Source organism: Notothenia coriiceps, unplaced genomic scaffold (assembly GCF_000735185.1).
Source record: "Notothenia coriiceps isolate Sejong01 unplaced genomic scaffold, NC01 NC01_scaffold00000493, whole genome shotgun sequence".
Lineage (NCBI taxonomy): Eukaryota > Metazoa > Chordata > Actinopteri > Perciformes > Nototheniidae > Notothenia > Notothenia coriiceps.
The window spans coordinates 215,896-234,082 of record NW_011333194.1 but is presented as its reverse complement, the minus strand read 5'-3'; the positions used below and the strand labels follow the sequence as shown (position 1 = coordinate 234,082).

Sequence of the window (18,187 nt, the reverse complement as noted above, 5' to 3'; positions counted from 1 at the left end):
CCCCCCCACCCTCTGCTGTTGGATCCAGCTTGTCATATCTAATCTGCTGTAACCTCAGCACTTGGCCGTAAAAGAAACCAGGTGACTAATAGAGCGACCCTCTGCTTTATAGGCACTGCTGTGTTTATACTCCGGCTCTTCTCTCAGTGTTGCAGTGTTGCTCAAACATCTCTCATCTATTTCAGGACACTTGCTTTCAGAACAACACAAGGCCATTACAACCGCAGTGTTTTTGCATTATGAAACAGATTGATGTGATGCGCTTTCTCTCTTCTGCCCAGGAGAAAGCACCATTTTATCTTGAGACTGGAATCTGTTTTATTTATTTTTATAGAGGGGAGCTAAAAAACAACAGGCTGTTAGTGCAGCTTTAACTGATGGGCTCAAGCAGGCATTTCTTCGTATGTGTTTCAAATATAAATATGTGTGTTTAGTCTGGCTTTATGCTTGTATTTCACAATATTAATCATCTTGCGACAAAAGTATACAAATGACCTAATGAAATGTGTGAAAAACAAACCAAAAGATGATAGGAAACACAATGAGGAAGGCTCAACATTCGGTGCAGCTGTCACTAGATAAGAAATGATCTGTTTGATTATCTCTGATCGGGGTTTGGCAGCAGGGGTGAGTGGTGTGGTGGTGCTGGGCTCTGTGCAGCTCATTTGGAAGAGGGAGCTGTTATCTGCATTGGTCTGCGCTGGGAGTAGGCGTAGTTAGGCTAATTGTACTCAAATGTGGCCTTTTACTGTCATTTGGCAGCTTTAATCCTTTTTATATCGCCGGCTCAGTTAGCATTGCCAACTGAAGCAGTCCTCTTTGTGCAGCTTTATATAAGATATGAGATATTTTTATAGATTTTTCGGAAGTAAGTTCTTTGTCTGAGCCCCCCTTTGGAGTCGCGCTGAGCTTTAGGCGTCCCATGACGACGGAGCAGGTTGAAACGGCTGTAAGAGAATTTTTAAAGAGGTCACCTTCTGCAGGGAGGGGGGAAGCACGCCTGAGTCACAGTGGAGACTCTCCCCACGCCATGTGAGACGCTGCCCAGGACAGGACACACAGCCGGCACAGCCTCCGTCTCTTTCTCCTAACTCTATCTCCTACAGAGGAAATCAATCTTGTTTTATTCTATATTCGATCAAATATTTGTCCTTCAGGATTTAAAAAGTAAACTGTAGTACATTTTCAGTCAAGTGAAGAAAAAGTAATATGTAGTGCTGGGAAATATGTTGATAGTGTATTGACATAGTGTAACATTCGGATATTGTAACATTGCATGTGTTTTTTCATGGTTTATAAATGGGTGTCATTTTCTGAACTCTTTTAGCAGTTCTATTATTAGCTATGACTGACTTAGCCATATCTCCACATTACTAATGATTAGTTGGCAAAAATCTGTACAATTATTTTTGACGGAACCAATATTCAAACTAAATATCCACAAAATATTAAAATATGAAGTATTTGATGACAAATGTTGTCATGTTTTATTTTCTCCATATCGCCCAGCCCTATCAATATGCCATTTTAAAGATTATTTTTTCCAAGATGATATTCATGGGTTTGAGTTACCTACAATTTTATTACTTTCAAAGCTCAACCTGTTAGCGGTACCGCTATGAGAGCAATCGTCTGAGCTGCAGAGAACACCCTATCAGAGGAGAACACACTTATCTCCTGGGCAGTGTAGCTGTGTAAGCTACTAAGCTCATATATTCAGCACAACTCTGCTTTTGGTGCATTTTTTGGAAAAACTTCAAAGTAAAGTGTGTTTTGTGTTAGTAGACGTGGTCATAAATGCGGTGTGGAACATAATCTCAGTGCCGTAGTATGGTCTGGTGGCTTAACAAAGGAAAACCTTTTGGAGACAGCATATATTTGTGTTGCTCTGTGCCGGATTTCTGGAAATAATTTTTGGCCAGTACATTACAGCTACAGTTTGCCCCTCTGCTTGACTGTCATACCGCAAATGTCACGTTCATTTGCATGATATTAAACATGTCGCAGGTCTGTTTCATGTCAGCTCTTATCTCTTCAGCAGAACAATTGTCGTCTCTTTTTCTCCGTGAGTAGCAGCCAGTTAAAACTGATTTCAGTTGTGGGCTGATGAAAGAACAATCTGTCCAGTTGAGTGCTGGTGCAGAATGAACTGCAGAGAAAATAGATGTTGCAATAACTCAAAGCTTTTTCTTTCTCTTTTGTTCTTTGCCTACAGGTTTGTTTGTAAGTGTGTGTGTGTGTGTGTGTGTGTGTGTGTGTGTGTGTGTGTGTGTGTGTGTGTGTGTGTGTGTATATATATGGTGTGTGCCTGTGCAAGTGTGTGTGTTTCTCTCTGCTACTTACTGTGCTACCAACTAACTTTGTTAACTATCAAAACATTAGATTAGATTAAAAAAAGTCCAATTATGTAAACGTGTCCTTGTTTTTGAATTAGTTCTTTACTCTTAATACAGCCTGACTTCTTTTTTACTTGCAATATTTGTTATCTATATCTATACTTTTTAATTGATCTGATAACCTTGCTTGCGAACAGTTGCCTTTTTACACATTTCGCAGTTACATTAGCATTTATTATAATAATGTATTAATATGACTATTACAGTCATGGGGTCACCTGCTGATAGCTGATATTAATTATTTTGTAACTCTTTGTGGTTGTTACAAAACCTTTAGGAAAATATATCTGGCTCGTTAGCAGCCGCATACTCTGTCATGTTTGCTAGCTGGTTGCTAACTTTATATTTATGCCATGTGACGCTACAAAGGTAGTTTATAGTTGGTTTTAAGAGCTTTATTCTTCTTTTAGCTTAAAGAGCTGCCTGCTGGCTAAAAGCTGAAAGAGTGAGCCATAGAGGGTTTTGGAAAACCAAAACAATGAGCTGAAATACACTAAAATATCTATAGAGCTGAGTCAGATTAGTGACCTCTTTCACATGAAAAGTACTCGTGCGACCCCTTATACTGATTACAGCAGCTGTAGGGAAGCATCAATTGACGGCTATTGATGACAGAATAACTTCTAAGCAACCTGACAGATACTCTTGTAGACATAAATGTGTCTCGCGAGCAAACAGTTGCCTATCTGCACATCCATTAGACCCACTGCAACATTAGCATTCATTTGAAGTTGTTGTTTTGGACCCTTGACAAATGTACTTCCATTCCGGCGCTACACAGCACTTGAGTGATTCATGTTCTGCCTGACATCAAGGCTGTCTTTGTAAAACATTTTACTTGTATGAGAAATGAAATCATTTCCCCCCTGCTATATATAGCCCTTTGACAATATGCTCCCGATTTTGAATATGTATTATTTTCAGGACAGTGCAGAATAATTGACTCTGTAAAATACCCTTGATGGTCGTCCTGCCTGCTGGCTGTTGTAAAACGTGCCATCTGTTTACAAAGTCAACCAAGATTCTTGGATAAAAAGAATGACAAACCACTCCATTGTTAATATTCAACATGTCACCTTCCACGTCCTTTGACATTCAGATTTCCCATTTGTGCTTATTGAAGTCAAATAAATGTCACTTTCAGAAAATTCCTTCACTTCACTTTGGACTTCAAGCTTATATGTCTACATGTCTTACATTGTAAGCAAACTGAATAGCTTAACACTTCCAAGCTCATACAAACGTGAAAATCCAACATATCCAGCTTAGTTTACTGACAGAAAAGGAGTGAAAATAAAACTCTCAGGAGGAACGTTTCTAAATCCCTCAAAATCCTTTTTTCTGAAGCAGCTTCTAACATGTTTTAAAATGCCATGCATATCCCAGCTCATGCTGTTCAGCACTATATCTCAGGGTACTGGGAGGCGAGCTGACACTCGCTTCTGCTTTTTCACTTTCCCTCAGAGATACACTGTGCTTGATTCTTGTTTTGATCATTTCGAGCTGATAAAAAGAAACATGTTTCTGCCTGATAAAGTCTGGATGATGACTGAACCGGTCTGCTGTCGGCCCGGCAACTTCTTATCCACGATCAGACTCTTCATTGTGCACTTAAACAATGCAGTCTCACTAACACACGTTTTGAACTCCTTAACTTCCCTCAGTATCAGACATGCCAACACACATCTTAGACTCCTGAGTGGCTAATGCCGTGGCACCCAGCGAGAGCCACTTGTCTTTAAAGGCCATACCTGATCTGAGTGCTGTCTGCGGAGCACTTCACTGTGAAGGTCACCAGCAGGGGAATGGAGGGCAAACATGTCAGCCGAGTCGCTGCTCTGAATACTTAGGAGCTCACAGCTCACATGTCCATCAGGGCCGGTCACCAGTGGATGTCTAAGAAAAGACGTTTTTTGTTTTGTTGTGAATGGACGATTGAAGAAAGAAATGAATAAATAATGCAGAATGTTAGAAGTACAGGTCAGCACTGCTTGGCATGGTGAGTGTCTTTGTTTTACTATGGGTCATTTGCACAGCACATAGATGCTCAACACATGTATATGGGAACTTTCACAAAATAAACATGAAGTCCTTTTATTTAAAACTCTGAACTCTGTGGTGAAATATATTTGGGCAGTTAAACGCAGTAACCGCACTACTATTTGGACAAAAACGATGTTTCTTGGCAAGCCCCAGTGCGGTTTAATTGTGAGAAGATATTCCAACCCAATAGCAGAAAGTGAATACAGGATTATGGCCAAGGAGGGAGCTTGTCAAGATGAACCCTAAACAACAGGTTAACATTATTGGGATTTGACTGACTAGTTTCAGGAAACGTATCTGCCGTGTTCTGTTGCATGTTGCTTAATTATCGTTTGACGTACATTCATGAATATACCACCCTTTTTGATTCATCTAATAACATTTTCAACCACTACATTTCTAACTAGTAAAGAAAAAACTTCTGCAAGTACATTCATGGACCATCCTCTCGATACACAGAGGCAGGGCTTTAACTGTGAAACCAAAACAGACTTAATATTAAATGGATCATTGGTCCACTTTTTACAATTGATCCCTCTTTAAGGAGATCTCTAGCAATTTTACACATCAACGTCTGTTTATAGGTGCTGGGGATTAGGACTGCATATCAGAAACAGTTGCATAAAACCTTATGTGGCTCTACAGGAAGCTGTTAGTAATCTGAGGCTTAACCGGCTGCTAATGGGATACACAGTGTAAGACACACAGTGTCCATAATTTGGTTTCTGCCATCATTTAAAACTTTTCTAGAAACTCTTTAGATCCTTGCCAGACATATTTAAGACATTGTGCTTCGAATTATAATGTGAGGGTTATTTTTCACAAAATACAATTATATTACACATACTTCTTTGCCCTCTATCTATAAATATGCAAATCTTATTCATTTCAAAGTGTAATGGCTGGACACAAAATCTCCCTTACTTTACTGAAAAAAGTCAGTGTTTTTGCACTGGTGGTTCCATGTCTTCAAATTAAACTTGTGTAAGTGGGGTCGTGATCGGCATCTAAACTCGATGCGGTGTCACAAAGTCATGCTCGTATGTACAATTCTTAGATTCAAGGTCAGCAGAGAAACTTCCCTCCTTCAGCCGATGAATGTCTAAACAGCCTTCTAGTTTGAAACTCTGCACATACATCATTTTGCACAGTGAAGGTCAAACATCCAAGTGAAGCAAAAAATACTGCAGCAGTCTTGGGTGGAGAGTAACTTTAGAATTCAGGTCTAATAGCAATAACAATTCAATAATTCAGGAAATTAGGAACTTTAATATTAAAAGGGCATGTTTCAGCCTCACTGGGGGTTTATTATACCCGTACCATCACACATAATGCATGCATTCCTGTGTAACCCTCCCAAACGCTGCCTAAAGTATTAATGGGCACTGACTTCTGTGCATAACCTAATAAAGCGAACATGCAGGAGGTGATATAACAGCTTCAGCAGCCATGATAGTTAAGAGCAGTCTGGTCTGTGCTGCAGGGAGGCTGGCAGCACTGCACTGGGACTCAGAGCACTAAAACAGCTTCCATTCAGCCCGTGTAATGAAAGCTTTGCGTAGAGAGGCTCTGTATCTGACTTGTATTTACATAAACACATTTTACATCGGCTTACTCAGCAGCAGTATTAATATCCCCTATTTAAGGTAATCAGCAGTTTTATCCCCGCTCTGAGAGTAAAGGGTAACGCAGCATGTGACGTCTCTTTGCTCGGCTCATTTAGTCCAGTCAGTGTGTTGGCTGTGCTAAAACATTTTATTTTTTGTCCCTTAGTTATGACCCAAGTAATAAGCTCCCATAAACCATGCTTTGTCACTGCCACTCAACATATTGTGTTCACTGTACTTCAGATAATGGAAATATGCAAATGCCTGATGTAGGTTGTCATTATCTGTCTTGGGAGCTGTTATTTATTCTGCTGTTTTTGTGTTGTTAATAATTGTTCTGCTTGATAAGTTGTTACCTTTTTAACAGCTGTTTGTGTTCCTACATGATGTGTTTTTTAATGACTGCTTTACATCTCAGTTTATACGTTTTCTCTCGCAGCTTTAACAGACAATGAGCTGGATTTGAATGGATGTGCATTCACTTTAAGTTTGATGGATTTGAATTGATGCCATCGTTCAACCTTTACTTACAGAGCTATAGTTCTTAGAAAACAAACCTTTTAATCTTCACGATATTTAAAGAAGATACATCTCTACCGTGCGGGATACTGTAGGGCAAATTCAAATGCAAATTATTTATATAATCAATTGTCCTTAATTCAAATAACAATCAACCTGAACTTAAAATAACCTAAACAAAGCTGGTTTGACCTATTGTGTGTAGATCAGCCGACACTTTTTATAATGGCCTTAGCTTTTACTCAAAATAATAAATATAATGTTAATTCATGACTTGGTATTGTATGAAAACACAGAATTTATTCAACACATTTTAGTTTTTCCCTTAAGTCTGTCAGGAGCATTAATATGGTACAAATATAACTGTAGACTAACTGAAGCTTGTGTTTATTTGTGTTATAATAATGAATTAAAATGGATAACAGCAGTAGTTAAAAGTGCTTTCACTGTAAAATCTGAAAGGCCACATGTTTTTTAACCTTTTGGAGAAGTACTGTAACAAGACAGAATTATAGGACATTTTCCACAACCCAAGGTTGGATGTTATTACCTGTTTCAGTACAGAGGCACGTGGATAACAGGACATGTGACAGTGTGTGTGTTTGTCCTCACATAACAGATCTCTTGTTGAATCGGCTTCATGAAAGCTCAGCAGGAGGTTGTGGTTCACTGGAAAAATCCCAGTAATAAGACAGCTCACCTTCCTTTCAACAACAGCACCAACCACACATCCACATTTATGAAATGTCTGAAAAGAAGCTGATAATATCACATCTGAGTTTACTGTGACATCAGGTTAACAAATCAAATTAACAAACTGTATGATTGAAGGTGTTTAAAAATGACCCCAGTATGCTGCTTTTGAAGGGAAATAATAGAGAATGTAAAAAGCCTTATATTAGATGAAAGCTTGTTGGTCTCTCTTACATTCAGCTTGAGTCACTGATGCCTCATTTCTGCTTATTTAGAAAGTGCCTTTGTGGCCCATCATGACTGCTGACCGTGTATCTGTAACCCCTTTAGTGAGCTATCAGTGGAACCATCCAAATTCCTGCAGGCATTTTGTGGCTTTTCAGTGTCGCTGCCCCGCCAGGTTACCGTCAGCTCAGTTTCTTCCTTTCATTTTCTGATTCATCCCACGGCACAGTGAGCGCCGTATTGGCAATTGTGCTCCTCAAACTGCTTGCACTCCGTTTCACTTCATCTGCAGGAGCCTGTGCTACATGTCTTACTGTTGTGTCTTTGCTCCCTACTTGTGTTAGCCTTAAATTAGCCAGTTTTGAATTGCTGAGTGACGCAGGAAAGAGAGATAAGTGCGGTGACCTTCTGTGACACGCTACTCAGGCAACATGGGACACAGCCGTTTCCCAGTTATGATAATTAGTTAATTACGCTCTGTAACCTCTCCGTCTTTCTTTATGTCTGCCACAGTTTTAACTGAATCTTTTGTGGGTACATCCACCTCTCTGTGGACTTCTCCGTATTTTTTCCTGAATCTGCTTCGTCTGTCTTGTCTGCTTTCTTATTTCTAATCTGCTTGTTTCAGACAGAGATGTTTAATTAACGTACATTCACAAAACAAGAGAATCTGAGCATATTGTTCAGACTCATTCCCCCATCCATCTATATTCTATTGTCTAGAGTCTCTTTAAATAACACCCACATGGATAGGGATCAGACCTTATTATTCTGCAACCACTTGCTTCAATACCTTGTTTACCTGCTGTAAACATTCATTTTCTTTCATTGTGCAGATAAATATGTAATTGCTGCATCATGACTTTGTTAATAGCTGTAATAAAAAGCTGTTAGACATTAAGCATGTTGAAAGCCAGAATACCCTCGCAGCCATTTGAAGTCTCAGCACAGCATTTACCTTCTGCTGTTCTCCGGCTGAAGACAGTTGTGTGATGGAGCTCTTCTCCCTCTGCTCCTCCAGGTTTTGCAATCCTCCAGGCCATCATGGAGTCAGCTGTTGCCAATAACTGGCAGGTGACAGCCCGCTCGGTGGGGAACGTTGTGGATCCCATTGAGTACAGACGAATCATCGAGGAGATGGACCGCCGGCAGGAGAAACGCTTTCTCATTGACTGTGAGGTGGGGAGGATCAACTCCATACTGGAGCAGGTATGAAGCCAACACACATGACTAGTTCCTCCTGCTTAGTTTGTGAAAAAGAACACACAGGAAACCAAATATCTGTCCTTGAAAGCCCTTTGAGTGTCAGGGGACTGCGTGTTCCAGTATTATTTTAAAAGGAGTAAACACTGTGTTTTTCTCACCTTTTTGTCTCTAAACTGAAGCACTCACCTGCCTCTGTTCGCTCCGCACTTTTCATTTATTTATTTGTATTACCTTAAACACACAGAGTGCATCTTGATTGCCTCAGGTCTTGAGGTTCTCATTTAGAAGACAACATTAAAACAAGCGAGACGGGCACACTCAATTCAGTTCTGTTATTTTTTTTTGTTTTTGCGTGCACGTTGTTTGAGGTCACCATGGGCTTAATTCACATGGAAGAATTAGACAGCCTCCTCATCCTTGTTTCCTAGGTGATCGTCAGCTACATTTTTCCCACATGAGTCTAGATTCAGATTCAGTGTTTGCCAATGTGTGCTGCTCACTGTGGCCGCACCGCAGAGAGTACTTCATTGTCGAAAACGTATTAAATAAAGGTTAACTGGGATTTTGCTTACTTTCTCAGAAGATCATTAGTGCACATTTGCCGGATTAGAAGCTATGTTGCACATTTGGTCACATCTCAGCCTGCGAATGTTTTCAGAGTGTATCTCATGGTGTGTGCAGTTAAATAGATGATTGAGTTTCTCATCTGTTTTACTTTTGCTTCGGGGAAATGGATGGTGTTTTAATTAGATGGATGATTGTTGATAATATCTCAATCTAGGAATGTGGTTGTTTATTCGCGTGAGGGGGGGATAGTTAGTTATAAATGACACTTGGAATTGTGAATTTACATTTATGTGTATCCATATTTGATGACACAATATTATATGTTTATATTATCTCATATTTCAAGGCAAACCCAATGGTTAGAGGCTTGCAAATGTACTTGATTTTGACATAACTATTCACTGTAATTATGAGGGAGCTGGACTTCTATAGACTAGACAATTATATATGACTTGAAACCATTTAACCATTTTAGTACTGCACCATAGTGAAAGGGAGAGAAACTCTTCTGGAGGGAACTTTGGGATTTTAGCCTTTGCAAACCATTTACATGCACAAAAACCTGTATAACACACCCCTTTAAAAGGCAATATACAGTACACTAGTTTAATGTAAGACTGTTCTTCTTAGAACAAATGTGGCTTAAATCAACCTCCTAACAGGTGACGTCTTAAACCTACTGTATACAAATAATAATGTCCTCTTTTACAAGGAAAAACTAAAGCAGAATATGTTGTTATATTGCGCTTTGGATTAGGTTTTATACACTGTTACATTATTTTTGAAATTGTCTTACCAAGTGCAATAATACAATTACATGCAGATATCTATCATTTTTTGCTAATTGCTTTTGCCACTGTAGTTTCACTTGTAACGGGGCATAACAGGGATATTTACACAAATGCTCAGCAGAGTAATGAGTTATTAAACCCGTTAAACCCACAAGTATAGTTTGTTTTGGATGTGTGTGTGCTCATTTAAACCATTAATCCCGCGCACATTTTAACCTTCTGTTCTCTGCTGAGATATTTGTGTGTAAAGGTGTCTGCCCTCTACATAATGATCTTCATTATTGCCGGCCTTATGAGTTTAACTCTGACCTTCAGTGCACATCTGTCTTCATGTCCTGTGACGCTGGGGGAATATTTTTTGTGACAGCACAGGACATTTTCATTAATAAAGGGAAGTTTCCTCCACCCTGCCCTTCACGTTAATTTGAAGGATTTCTTCAAATGTTCTCAAATCGCCTGCATATTAGATTCAAGTTATCGAATCAGATAATGGCGATAGCTCTGTGTCACGTCAGGCGGATCCGATTGTAATCTCTTTACTGTGGCGGATAAATGCGAGTGGTGGCCTCGCAGGCAGCGTCTGTCGTACGAAGGTCTTTCACGATGCTGGAGAGCGGCGAGGCAAGATATCTCTTGAGAATGACTCCTTATACAATCTGTGACATCAACACTTGCTTTAATGTAATATCAGCTCCCAGTGTATGTAGGACACACTGTCCCATAACAGCAACAACAATGAGCCTACTATAAATAGCCTACCCTGGTAGCCCGAGGGAAGATCTCTCACAAATGCAGGAGTGAGCAAACACAACAAAGAGATCAGGCATCAGCAAGCAACCATTGTGGACCGGATTCATTTCATAACCAGTGTTAAAGATTTGACATCATACTGCAACACTGTAGTTATTAAATTCAGCATTCAGGCTTTTGTTTTACCCAGTCAATTAATTTATAAACAGACACCCATCAATAATTTTCCTCGAATTTGTCCTGTATTAGCAGGTTTTGGTTTCTTCCTCCCCTGCTGGCTCTCTCACCGCCTTTCAAAGCATCAGTCTGCTCATCCCTTCACTAAAGGAAAGACGGGGCGATAAACACCTTTAAGGCTTCTCATCAATAATAGAAGTGCAGTGGATTTATAACTGTGCCAGAGGTCCAGTCACCTCCAGTCTCCTCCTCACAGTGGAGCGACAGAGGAAGAGTCAGGGAGAGGAAAAGAGAGAGCTTGTGGGAATTGAGCCATGTAGTGTGAGTCCGCCTGTCTAGTGCTGTGGAGGGAAACAGGAGGAGTGCTGAACACCCAGAGGTGCGCTGGAATTCCACACCCAGAGGGTAGGATAGTAAAACAGGATGCTGTGTTAGGGATGAGATTACATCTGGGTGGATGTTATTTAATCCTGTATGTGAATTGTAGCGTTGTACACGGTGTTGCGTAGGCATTGATTGAAAGGCCATGACATAACAAATGATTTCTGTTTCATACATTTTAATTGTTTTATATTTTTCTCGTTACATCCTACATCTACAGCAAGGATAGTAGGATGTAACTACTACAACTACTATTATTATTATATCAGGTCATTAAATTAAAGCCAAAAGTAGCATGATCACAATGACAATGCTTACATTCTAAGGTTATCAAGTCATAATTCTAATTTTCCATGTTTAGTTTATACATTTGCAAATTTCCTACAAACCCAAAGTACAGCTGAGGTAAATTGATATCATTAGTTCAAAAAGAGAAGAATAAGAAAATATGCAAACGATGCTCAACAGTGATTTTGCTTAGAGATGGGAAATGCATTCAGTATTTTGTAAGGCTTTAATGATTTGGCGGGAAACATTAAATGTAAACAGGGATACATTTAACCATTGCAAAGTAATCCATGTAAAACAAAACATGTCACTGCAGTTGAAACCAAAAACAAACTAAAGACCAAGAACATCTGAGTCTCTCTAATAAGTTGACCTGAGGCTACACTAAAATAATTAACACACATTTAACTTTCCTTTGTAGTGTCCTCACTTCCCTATCTTTGTTCCTTGTTTCACATTCAAATAATAATGTGTAAGAGCAGAATGAACTACATTTTTCTGCAATTAAACCACAACAACAAGACAACTATCTGTACTTAGATCTTCATTTCCTGTCTTTTACTTCCATTACAAACAAGAAAACATGGCTATTGAAGAAACAAAACATTGAGCGTAAAAGAGGACACTTTTGTGGAGTCTTCTTTGTAACCCAGCATCCAAAGGAGACCCTAGAGGAGCCTGAGTTGAAAGCAACACAAAATGAAAAACAACATCAAACACAAGTAAGCAGGAGATTTGGCAAGTGCACAAATGTAACAAGGAAAGCAAGGGCATTTACAACTTCATACATCATTTTTTAGAGGTTGGCATTCAATTAGAAGATTGTATTCAAAGTGTGTAGCTGATGGCAACAGAAAGAGGAAGAACCATCATGCTGCACCAACATTTTTATAAATTAAACGCTCATATTGAAATAAATTAATTGAATACCGAATAAAGGAGATGTTTTAATGCTATTTAACAATTTAAATGAAAATAACTGAATTGAGCATACCACATGTTCCTTCAAAATCTGTCTGAAATTGAATTCATATTCTGTAATATAATTAGCAAAAAGACAGACAGGAGCCATCCAAAGTGTCATCTTTAGGGTAAGGGCTGATAAAAACAATGACTTTGGAGAAATGAGTCATACAAAGCCATGTCCTTATTTTTTCCTTAATGAACTTCTTTGACAGTTCAACCCCTCCTCGCATCATTCCCTGTTTGGAGTAGCATAATAACAATAATGATTTGACTGTTGAAAAGGCTCAGTCATCAACCTTAGGATGCCCGCTCCACTTCTGAAGATGGCAGATGACAAATCACTGTAACAAAGATAAGCCTCCATCAGTGGGAAGAGAGTCAAATCCTGTGGAAGGCGCCTGGGCAGACCGCCAGCTCCGCACAGGACTGTGGCTCCAGTCTGCTTAATTAGAGTCCGCTCCCTCAGGAATATTTAGGCTGATGGTGCTTTAGCTCTGCAAGGCTCAGGCCTGCTTCAAACGGCACATCACAGAGTCGCTTGCGCAGACAGACGGGCAGGAGGAGCCCTGTCGATGGACAAATAAAGATAATTGGGACCTGAGAAAACTGCTCTCTGCTGTCCCCCCTCCTGTCTCCTGCACAGCAGTCAGAGAGGGCCCCATGTGCCTGATTACATCCTCAGAGAGGGGAATACTAATGTATAGATGTATAAATCTCTAGGCTGGCTTTATTTGATTAATCTAATTGCATTACGCTGAAGAGGGTTGGAAGAGCGTTTGCTGGGTTTTGTGCAGAGTTTGGTCATGATTTGAAGATTGGACAACAATTTTGGATTTGGGGTCTAAAGTTAGGAAATGTTTAAAGTTTTTTGGGGAAAAGAGAGACTCTAAACTAAAGTATGTATGTTAAAGGTCCATGACATGGCCATTTCTACTGATCATAATTCCATTGTTGAGGTCTACTAGAATAGATTTACATTGTTCAATGTTCCAAACTCACATTGGTTTCTCATACAGCATCTCTGTATAGTATGTGTATTCACTCTCTGTCCTACACGGCTTGTTGGAGCTCCTGCCCCCCCCCTCCCTATGAGCCCACTGTGTTCTGATGTGTCAGCTCGCCCACTCTGTTCTGATGAGCCCACCACCATTACAGCGGAACATCAGTGATTATGTGTTACAATGGCGTCAGCAACCAGAAAATGACACCAGTAATGACAAACAGGTGAGAATGCTGCGTAGGGTCTGGGTGCCGGGTTGGCGGGACGTTACAGGGCTCGCTGCTCCGCCCTGTGAGGCTCGAGGAGCGGACAGTGTGAGCTGGATTACTGGTGTCGTTTCCTGGTTGCTGCGTGGGGTCTGCGAGACGCCGCGGAACTCAGTCTGAGCTCACACATACACAGCCAGGCTGTTCGCCACACAGTTCGCCACACACTCACAGCCTGAGAAAAGATAAGGCTGAGTGAGTGTGTGTGTGTGTGTGTGTGTGTGTGTGAGGATTGGTCAATTTGCAGCTGGGTATGGTTACGTCACTCTACCCAGGAAGAAAAAAATGGTAAAAGAAAAATCTCCAACGAGGCTTTCTGGGGCAGCAGAGACAGGTATTTTCTGTGTTCGAGTTTTACTCGCTACAGGGTGTACTTTGAGGGTTTGTGACTTTGCAGACCGTTTACATGCATAAAAAGCCACATAACACACAAGGGGACGGGTAATAACCAGAAAAGCATGACATGGGACCTTTAAATAGCATCAGCCAGTTTGCTTAGCTAAATACTTTTTTATGATTCATTTTGTCCTTTTTGGATTCAATATTCAAGGCTTTATTGTCATTAGCACAGTAGCTGTAGAAATGCCAACGAACATGTTGAGTCACAGGCTTCTCCAACAGTGCAACATGAATATAGGACATAACAAATAAAACAGATAAAATAGTGCAAGAGAATGTTTTCTCAGAGCATCCCTGAGGTAGGACTCAAAAAAGAGTTGTAATACATAAACTGACATTTAAAAAAGAAGGGAAATTGTAACAGAGCAAGGTCAGTTATAGATGAACATATTAATGGCATTGTTCTGTAGCACTCCATTAAAACACCACAGTTTTGCTACAACAACCAATCTAAGTTAAATAGCTCACCTTTTTAAACCTGCATTTTTACATATATTTTGCTAGCATGCAGTCTGCATGATGAAACCATCGAGGAATGTGTATCATGTCTCCCATGTGAGTGTTTGTCAAGCAAAATAGGCACCAACTCTTTAAAACATTGCTCCACAGCGCTACAAGTGGTCAAACATTGCACATGTTACCTTTCAGTTAAATATGGTTGTCCTTTTCTCATTCATAAGGAAATGTCACAGGCACAGGGATTACATATTAACCAAAGAACACATTTAGGAGATGTTTATATGATTCAGCGTTCTTCATATTAGATCCACTTTGGAAGGTTCCCCGATGAGAACATAGAACAAAGTTGACAGGGCATGGCACTTAGACCACTACCCTTTCCCTTCCATGAGCATTGAAGATGGAGGAGGCAGTGAGTACAATCAGAGCTGCAGGCTTCCTCTCACTTACAGCCTGCAGGTCTCTATTCCCCCAAGCAGTTTGAAGAAGCCTTTTTGTTAGAGATGGATTTTGACAGAGTAGGAGATGTCGTGGGACAATCAAAGTGCCCGTCTCTCAGTGGCTGTAGTGCCTGACCTCATTCTCTTCCCGGTGCTTTCACACACTCACATAGAGAGATTCTCCCAGAGGACCATGAAACTGGAGCATTAGGATCCTACAAATATTTGTAATGCCCAGATGCTTTTTCAAGAACATCACTGCCAACAGAAGGATGGAGTAAATCCTACAGAAATTGATATGATATCATTATTTACATAACATGTATTATTCTGCAAAGGCAGAACAATTGTACTTTGAATGTAGCTTGTTTATGTTTTAGAAGGTGGACATTATTATTTTTCCCATTTAGTTTATTTACAAAGGGATTACTGAAGAGTGCAACTGCATTAGTGTTACGATTCCAGGCACTTAGTATGTAGGGACCAAATGCAGACAGGGAGGCAGAGGTAAAGTATTGTGAGATACTTTATTTTTCCATGATTTAGCAAAAATGAACAAAAAGGTAATCACCAAAACTCCAGTCGAGATGACAAAAAACAGAGGACAAAAAATGAAGGCGCTCACGCAGTGAGGAATCAAAAACCAAAGAGTTCCAAAAGCATAGACCTGACATGACAATAGACAAGACGAACTGACACTGAACACTGGGAGACAGGGGAATTTAAACTCAGGGTAACAAGGCACAGGTGGGAACAATCAGGGGTGGGGCTGACACTGATGGGCACAGGAGACACACGAGGAGTGACAGGTGAAAACAATCAAGGAATTAGACACATCAGGGAACTAACGACAGACATGAAAAACACAGGGAAAAGGACCAGACAATAACCCAGGAGGAAAAACATGACAGCAAACACCCAAACCTAGACAGACAACACTAAAACCCGTGACATGAACCTGGGGGTGTGACAGATAAGACATTGCAATGATATATAATAAAAGCTGTGTCTCCCCCAGCAAAACAAATATGACTTGGATTATCAGGTTGTGTACCAGGAAATTACACTTTTCAATACTGAGCCCTCTTTGCCCTCTGGGGGACAGTGTTACACTAAATACATAATGCCTATATTCATATACAGTGTAATTGTTCGTAGAGATGCAGAATTATTATTGGACATCTTTTGGTAACCACTGCCAAAATATGATTTATGTTCATATTTTAGAAAGGATTTTTTTTTAGAGGCAATTTGGTGTCTTAATAATCTATTGATAGGATGTTTGTTAACTGTGCGTTTAGGAATAAATAGTGTAGTCAGTACAACAATCTCTTATCTGCTTGAGGTCCACAGCCTTTTGGATTATTGGTTTGAATTTTTACAGACTTTACCGTCAGCCTGAGCGCTGTCAGGGGCTGTCAGGTCCTCTATCTCTTTAACAGAAATAACTATTTAAACTGGCTGGTTCAGCACGCACAGACTGAACAAAAGCTCCCAATAGGAACACTTTAATGCAATGTTAAAGGGCTTTTATGAGGAGTCTCAGAAGCTTTTTGTTTGTGTAAAGATTCATTTTTCGCTCCTAAATTATGAGAAAAGCTCTGCAAGTCTTGGTTTGGTAGCAGTATGTTGATGTGTGGCTTTTTCTTATAAATTGTTCCAGGTGCTTCTTTCCAATTATTTTCTTTTACAGTGAAGAAACAATCCATCATGTTCAGCTTAAACATCATGTTCAGACACCTGATATTTTTCCATGCCCCGTGCACAGTTTTCGTGCTGTTTATACCGATGTCAGTGTTTGAGTGATGATAGTCGTTTTCAGGGTCAAACTCATGACAGTCCTCTTATTTTATTTAAGCAAAAACAAGCATTTCCTATATTGCAACTTGTTGAAAGACAAATATCTAAAAGAGATGGTTGGCCATGCAGGAATATTGATCCAAAGCACATCTGTTGTTGCTTATACTTAATGGGAAAGTTACATAACCCGCAAAAAAAGCAATCTAATGGCGAGACAGTCATCATCTGTGCTTATCATGGGGCTCGGTAAAATAGCCAAGACATAAAATGGGTTCACATAGCAATGTATACATCCTTCTTTTTAAGTGTACACCTGTTTTACTTTGTAGTGAAGCCACAGACGCAGGTTTTTGTTTGTAGTTTGTTCTTTATCAGGCACTCTATCAAGGTTAGAATACAGACTGACCACCTGGAAAAAGACCAGTTAATGGCTCACAAGCACATATACACACACACACACACACACACACACACACACACACACACACACACACACACACGAATATATCTTCTTCTCTCTATCGTTGTTTCTGGCAAACGAGAAGAAAGAGACCTCAAGCTCTGACAAAATATTTTGGAAGAGAATTTGAGCTTTGAAACTGGAATACTGGTATACCATGTGGTGCAGGTACATAACCAAGAGGAAGGACAATGTATTTCTACCTTTTACCGTGATATAAGTGACTAACATGCTTTGTAGCTTTTTGTATTACATTGCAGCTACTTGTCTGAAAACGTTTTAGTCAAGGTCTTATCAAACAAAGCACATTTCTCTCTCACACAGAAACATGGCCTGTACAAATAGAAGACCACAGTGTTGAAAACTGTGGGAATGATAAACATGGGAAGGGCAGGCATTTAATTTCATGGTAGAGACGGCACGATTAACAAGGTTTACTGTTCCACTGTTATAATGTAAACACTTTAGATACTTGTCTTTTAATGGAAAGTCAACATCAAAACAGCATATGACGCATGTCTCGCAGCAGTATGTCACAGGCTTAGAAGAGACGCAAATGTCATCTGTAAAAGAAAAATATTGAACATGCTTATTTTAATACTACTACATCATTAGGATCAGCTGTTTTAAGCTACAGTGAACCTAATTATACTTAACCTGACCTTTTTTATTTTATATGAAAAATATAATTTGTATAATAAAAAAATATATACATATTAAGTTAACTTCTTAAGAATGGCAGAGGGACCTCTTA

At 39.8% G+C, this 18,187-nt stretch overlaps 1 protein-coding gene across 2 annotated transcripts in view; it reads left to right on the top strand.

Annotated features, from left to right (window-relative positions):
- gria3a (glutamate receptor, ionotropic, AMPA 3a) overlaps positions 1-18,187 on the top strand; it is an 88,094-nt gene that overhangs the window by 36,491 nt on the left and 33,416 nt on the right. For both annotated transcript variants that reach the window (XM_010781684.1, XM_010781691.1), the window contains exon 4: positions 8,505-8,692. In XM_010781684.1, the coding sequence (XP_010779986.1) occupies positions 8,505-8,692 (188 nt within the window). The remainder of the gene's footprint in view (positions 1-8,504; positions 8,693-18,187) is intronic.